General features: G+C 44.4%; 1 protein-coding gene across 1 annotated transcript; it reads left to right on the top strand.

Annotated features, from left to right (window-relative positions):
- Positions 1 to 2336: 2336 nt before the first annotated feature.
- On the top strand, positions 2337 to 5329 carry LOC120651782 (silicon efflux transporter LSI3-like). The gene is made up of 3 exons (XM_039929399.1): positions 2337 to 3482; positions 3632 to 3821; positions 3957 to 5329. The coding sequence occupies exons 1-3, from the start codon at positions 2472 to 2474 to the stop codon at positions 4229 to 4231; spliced, it is 1476 nt and encodes a 491-aa protein (XP_039785333.1). The 5' UTR covers positions 2337 to 2471; the 3' UTR covers positions 4232 to 5329.
- Positions 5330 to 7118: the final 1789 nt, after the last annotated feature.

The raw sequence follows: 7118 nt of genomic DNA, 5'->3' as shown, positions 1-7118 counted from the left end.
TTGCTGTCAATGTTGGCGGAACATGTGATCAGAAACCTTCCTTCTCCAGCATGCAGTACATCTAAACAAATTTCTGAACGGAAGAGGATAACCGAAAAGTGACTGGAGTATTATTTTGGCTGCTGTCTTTGCTGTCCAGTGCCAGAGGTACGAGACAACGCCCGCGGCTAATTTGGATACTACTTTAATCTTCTTCGCTTGGGATGTAATCATGCACTAATCTCCTTTCCATGCATGTGTTGACGGCTGGGCATTGGCCATTGCTCTGTTCCTGATGTGATGGTGAGGTGGTAGGTGCCGTATGAATCAACATATATATATGATGTTGGATAGTAAAATTACACTTGGACCATTCTATATATAAAATATATGATAGTTTAAACAAAGGTCACTACTGAATAAGTGAATATTATTGAAGCATTTTTCATGATAAATTGAGTAGCATACCAACATTTATCATACATTGTCAATCTAAACAACTCCTAATATCTTAATATGTTAATCCAAAAGCGACATGTATTTTGAATGGGATGAAGTAGCACTGTACCATGGTGCCGAGTTGTGCTAGAGGTGTTGGCTAGCCGGCTAGCCGCCTTAGCTAGTGCTTGTAGCACCCAACTCTGTCCCTGAAATATATAGCGCTAGTGCCGGCACAAAGGAAAGGACAAGCAGCCCTATAGGTGTAAAATATGCCCCCTTTCCATTTCAGTTCCTACATATATATGTTTACATGAAAAGGGTGAATGGACATATATGTATGCTTCCTAAGTCGTCGTAACATGTTTGTGTGTCGGATTAGCACCCAAAGTTTAGTTAGTACTACAAGCAGCAGCAACACAAATGGCCAGTTGGGGAGGATATCATCACCACCTTTTATAAGTATCTGAAGAAGTCGTGGCACTGGGCAGTGCCTCTACACTCTTTTCTGTACTTGCTTTCTCTTGAGCCAAACGCCTTTTTCTTGTATTCCCTCCATCCCAAAGTAATTGTTATTTAGCATTCAAATTTTATCTCACAAAAAATATCATTTTAGCTTGTAATGAGATCCATCTAATTAAAGCGATACTAAGTACCAAGAAAATACTATATAGAAAAACGCATAGAGCTAAACAAATATTTAGTAGATGTTACTTTTCTAGTTTCAATGTATATGCATTCATTGAGGATCTAGAAAACCAAATAAATAATACGGTTTTCAATAACAACTGCTACAAGTAATTAAGGATAACAAAGACATTTCTTACATTGAGTAATGTGTCTAAATTTTCTAAAACAATACTTATTTTGAGACAGAGGGAGTAAAATCAAAATATCTAGCGACTCCTTTTGTTTACTCTCCAATAAAAAACCACTGGGTGAAAAGCCACCGGGTCCCCTTTTTTATGTTATCATGAAATGGCTACCTTTTTTGTTTTTGAAGAAAATGAAATGGCTACCTTAGGCTGAACTCTGAACAAACTTTTGATCTTAATCGAATAGCTCACGCCAGGAGCCACAATTATGTCATGGATGACCAGTTGACCGCTAGGCACAGCTAGTAGCTAGCAAAATGTTCAAACAATGAGCATGCATGCAACTGCACCCCAAATTAAAGCATCGGCCACTATACACATGCGTATCACAGAATCGTTGGCTGTTGTAGCTTGGGCAACCAAAAGCACGCAACTGATATCAATCAGGCTCAAATCTTAATCATATCCCGAAGCCTACGATGCTGATGCTTACCTAAAGCAAGAGGGCACCACCACACCAAGTTGATCGATCAGCACTCTAATGACACTTGTATTACTAAGGCCTGACCTGAAATTAGCACTAAGAAGGTTCAGAGTATTTTATATATGTTGACAGCGCGATGGCACACAGATGAATCCACTGTCAGGTTCGGCCTACGTGTACACAGGGCCCACAAAGGCACCCAAAGGATATCTGTATTCCACGTGTGGCAGCATGGGATCGCAGGGCAAAATCCTCTTGACGGATGAGGTGTCACACGTGTAGTCAACTCTACTCTTACCAGACTGTAGTGTACTCTGTACTACGTAGAGAGGATGTCGAGCTAGTAGTAGTAATTTAGCACGCCCGATGTGAAGTTAGCTAGTACGTACAACGTACTAGCTTATGTAGCAAGTGCGTGCTTACATATATGCAGTGCGGATCATTTGCTGGTCTCGTTGAATTTGACATGGCGTTTTTTTTTGCGAGAAAATTTGACATGGCGTTGTGCCGTGTAATTAAGCAGCTTGCTGCAGCTACCTCCCTAGCTAGCTCCTCCAAGATATTTGACGTCAGCTGCCTGGAAAGTGTCTTCCCTCTGCACTACTTAAACCTCAGGTGAGCACCCCTCTGCTTCATCAGAGCAGAGAGAGAGAGAGCTCCAGTAGCTCGAGTGAGAGAGCAAGAGGCGTCACTAGACTAGCAGCTCTCTGGAGCGAGAGACCACCGATCGAGATCGTGAGATCAAGCAGCTAGCCATGACGACTGAGCTGGCGCCTCTGCCCAAGGTGGTGCTGGGCTCGCTGTCGTTCGGGGTGTTCTGGATGCTGGCGGTGTTCCCGTCGGTGCCGTTCCTGCCGATCGGGCGCACGGCGGGGGCGCTGCTGGGCGCGGTGCTCATGATCGTGTTCCACGTGATCGGCCCCGACGACGCGTACGCCTCCATCGACCTCCCCATCCTGGGCCTGCTCTTCGCCACCATGGTGGTGGGAGGCTACCTCAAGGGCGCCGGCATGTTCGGGCACCTGGGCGCGCTGCTGGCGTGGCGCAGCCGGGGCGGCCGCGACCTGCTCTGCCGCGTCTGCGTCGTCACCGCGCTCGCCAGCGCGCTCTTCACCAACGACACCTGCTGCGTCGTGCTCACCGAGTTCGTGCTCGAGCTCGCCGCCGAGCGCAACCTCCCCGCCAAGCCCTTCCTACTGGCGCTCGCCACCAGCGCCAACATCGGGTCCAGCGCCACGCCCATCGGCAACCCGCAGAACCTGGTCATCGCCTTCAACAGCAGGATCACCTTCCTCCGCTTCCTCTTCGGCATCCTGCCGGCCATGCTCGCCGGGATGGCCGTCAACACCGTCATGCTGCTCTGCATGTACTGGAAGGAACTCGAGGGCGCAAGCCCCGACGAGGTGGGCGCCGGGAAGGAGATGGAGGCCGTCGAGGAGGGGCGGTCGCCGGCCTCCTCGGTGCTCTCGCTCAAGTGCGGCGCCAGCCCCGCCCTGCGCCATCGCCAGAACGGCAACGGCAACGGCAACGCCGGCCACGACGACGCGGACTCGGTGATGTCGGAGAACATCTCGACCAAGCACCGGTGGTTCATGCAGTGCTCGGAGCAGCGGCGGAAGCTGTTCCTCAAGAGCTTCGCGTACGTGGTCACCGTCGGCATGCTCGTCGCCTACATGCTCGGGCTCAACATGTCGTGGACGGCCATCGCCACCGCCATCGCGCTCGTCGTCGTCGACTTCCGCGACGCCGAGCCGTGCCTCGACAAGGTACGCAACGCTCCTTTAATTTGTCCCATCACGCTAGCTAGCTAGCTGATAAGCTGCTAGCTAGAGGCCGGAATGGGAGAGTGACACGCGGTGGGCATGCACGTCTTGCTCATGTAGGGGCCGGGTCTGATGATCTCTGCTAGCTGCAGGTGTCCTACTCGCTGCTGGTCTTCTTCTCGGGTATGTTCGTGACGGTGAGCGGGTTCAACAAGACGGGGCTCCCGGGGGCCATCTGGAACTTCATGGCTCCCTACGCCAAGATCAACCACGTCAGCGGCGTCACCGTGCTCTCCCTCATCATCCTGCTCCTCTCCAACCTCGCCTCCAACGTGCCAACTGGTAAATTAACACTAGTCCGTACAGTATTAATTAGTTTTGTTTTGTCTGAAAGTGTGTCGAGACCAGCTCGTTAAGCACTAATGTTCGTCGCTTGTTTCCTTTTGACACGCACAATTGACATACTACTCTACTCAGTGCTGCTGATGGGGGACGAGGTGGCGGCGTCCGCGGCGACGATCTCGGCGGCGGCGGTGACGCGGTCGTGGCTGCTGCTGGCGTGGGTGAGCACGGTGGCGGGCAACCTGTCGCTGCTGGGGTCGGCGGCGAACCTGATCGTGTGCGAGCAGGCGCGCCGCGCGCCGCGCAACGCCCACGACCTCACCTTCTGGAGCCACGTCGTGTTCGGCGTCCCGTCCACGCTCGTCGTCACCGCCATCGGCATACCGCTCATCGGCAAGCTCAGCATCTAGTAGTACTAGCAGCATCTAGTAGTACTAGCATATCGATCGATCCCATCCCATGCATGGAATCGAAAGGAAAGCTTCAAGCCCCTTCAACAGCGTCGTCGTCATGCCATGGCGACCGGCCGGTCGACGAGCTGAGCAAAAACTAAGGCAATCAAAGCCGCGCACCATCATGCATGCCTCTCAAGAGTGTGCGATTATTGATTACTGCATCTTCCTATTTCAAGTCTCAAAAGTATCATAGATTTGCTGTATAGCTTTACTGTCCCTGCTCTGAGACAACAGGCCAGACTAGTAGAGCATCCAGTAATGTCGTCAGATGTTAAGAAAGATGCAGCAATGTGCTAATAATTAATCAACCTTCAACTACAAAACCGAATAAAGAGGCCATCAAACTATGGAAATCGGGCCTTGGCCCTTAAGGTGGTTTCAAGGATGGTTTTTGTATTAAAAAATAAATAAATAATCTAAATAGATCTAAAAACTAAAACTAATTCATTTGAATCAGAAAAATATAAAGCTAGTACCAATTTTTTTCTAAAAATATAAACTATCTATTATTGCTCAATTTTAATCTTAGTTATTCAAAAATAATAGGCATAACTCTACAAGTAGCCAAATATTATGAACATGAGAAAATGGATCTGAATAACTGACAAATATCGTGCCAATAGATAGTTGCATCTTTAGTAAACTTTTGATACCCATTTCATATTTTTTACTTAAAATGAATTACTTATAAATTTTTAGTTTTAGTTTGAATATTTTAATTCTCACAAAATACAAAACCACCTTCAAAACCATCTAAGGAGCCAAATTTGCCCAGTTTCAACAATTCAATGGCCTCTTTTTTTCGGTTTCGTAGTAGAAGGTTGAAAATCGAACTTTTGTGATAGTTCGAGGGTGTAACTCAGACTCTTCCCTAGATTCTACCATATTGATGGTGAGCTGTTTATTATTTTGTGATAATATTTAGATTTTTTCTATTTTTCTTATTTAGATTTTTCTTATTTTCCCTTATGTTTACTCTTTGCTTCATGCTAAGGAGATAAAAAAATGCATGTGTTGTCTCATTCGGGAAAATAAAGTTCATGTGTTGTTGTGTCTTTGGAACAAATGCATGTCGTCTTTTTGAAACAGAAATCATTAGTGAAGCTTATTGAACTCACGGTGGCATAGTTAATATTTTCTATATCCTAATATTGTTTATCAAGATGTGCTCATGCACGAGCTAGTAATTTTAAGACATCGCAACTGATAGAAATTTATGTGTAACTGTGGGACAACAGCTAATTTTCAAAAACGCTTTACTTTTATGCTCTCTCTCATTTGTTCACATTAATGCAAATCAAATAGATCTATTCTTATATTTATCTGGTTTTGGTATGCTTTAGTCTTTTGAGTCATTGACAGTAAAAACTAATCCTAGCAAGATGCTGGCGGTAAAAAATTGGAAGGCTGATTGGTGCAGCATCTATTATCTTATTATTTTGCCAACAAACGGAGTCTCCACATTCGCTCTCAAGGTATAGAAATTTCCACATTAATTAGAGAAAATAGAAAAAATTAAATTACCCACTACTACCATTATAATAAAATTAGTCAAAAATATCCTTTATCTTATTAGCCAGGCTCACCAACCAATTTACATAACGTGCATGGGCAACAAACGGAACCCCCAGATTTACTTTTTTTAAAAAAAAATCTAAACAGAACCAACTTATCTTATTAGCCACATGAATACAGGAATCGGTTACGTCAACATCATGTTTCCACAGTAATGATACGAAAAGGGTGAAGATAAGGTTGAGTTTTTATTTTGCCCCTTGTCTGTTTAATATTTATATTTTAGTCCTTAGAATTTCTATTTCCTCACATTCTAATCTCTACAATTTCCATTTCCTCACACTTTAGTCCCTAGAGAGGTATCAAAAAAAGTTTTAATTGAAGATGGTAGTTTCAAGTAGATGAATAAAATATATAGAGTATGACAAGTGCGGAATAAATTGGTATAGAGGAGAGAATCTCGATGACTAGAGCAGAATATTTATTTTAGAGGATGGATTTAGAGTACGACGAGTGCAGATAGCCTAAGGTAATAAAAGACAAGAACAAATTGAACGGGACATAGATAAGGCTGATAAGGTAATTAAGGTCATTTATCTACCTCATGCGAACTGTCCTCGCTATTTTATTAACATTGTTTTTGAGTTTACACATACCCTCAATAAACAACTTTGTGTACTACTTTTATCTACAAAATGTCAAAACAAATTAAAATTTGAAAATTACATGTAAGAAATATAGTTTGTACTCAAAGCTTAAAAAGCACAAAGTTAGAATACAAAATAAAGGATGTAATCTTATATAATATTTAGCCGCACAAATGCGCAGGTGGCCCACCTAGTTCAAATAAATTTGGACATTCTAATAATGCATATGTAGCCGGACAGGATAAATGAAGGGTAATTTATACATTTAATTGCTCTCTTTAATCTGCCGGCGAAAGCCTGCGGTGGAGGCCTGGAGGGAGAGCATTAGCATTTTGCCCTCTCAAAGGAGAATCTTTTTACATATGGTCTTTTGGCTAAGGAGATTATTTTTTTTAAAAAAATGTACGTGTGGTCTCTTTCAATTGCTTTTTGGCATTAGTGCTTAGTGGAGTTTACACCAACGTCGTAAAGGGGAGACTACACCATCGTCTTAATCTTAAAAGATGCTAAAGGATTTACGTATGTGTGTGGACGTTTGGTGTTGATGAAATATCTAAATCCCATACTGAAAATCACGGTCACGCCAATGGATCGAACGTCGTAATAGCTCCAGCTCCTCAAAGCCACTTGCATAAAAGGGAGATCGCTGGTCTGTCTAGCTGGTCCTTTCTAACCAGCTA

Source organism: Panicum virgatum, chromosome 9K (assembly GCF_016808335.1).
Source record: "Panicum virgatum strain AP13 chromosome 9K, P.virgatum_v5, whole genome shotgun sequence".
Taxonomy (NCBI): Eukaryota; Viridiplantae; Streptophyta; class Magnoliopsida; order Poales; family Poaceae; genus Panicum; species Panicum virgatum.
The sequence above is the reverse complement of the archived record's forward strand: the minus strand, read 5'-3'. Positions and strand labels throughout refer to the sequence as shown.

Bases quoted from the DNA above. Each gene is read 5' to 3' on its own strand.
- LOC120651782 (XM_039929399.1), top strand. From the start codon at position 2,472: ATGACGACTGAGCTGGCGCCTCTGCCCAAGGTGGTGCTGGGCTCGCTG. The intron at 3,483-3,631 runs GTACGCAACGCT...TGCTAGCTGCAG, and splicing joins CCGAGCCGTGCCTCGACAAG to GTGTCCTACTCGCTGCTGGT. The intron at 3,822-3,956 runs GTAAATTAACAC...TACTCTACTCAG, and splicing joins CGCCTCCAACGTGCCAACTG to TGCTGCTGATGGGGGACGAG.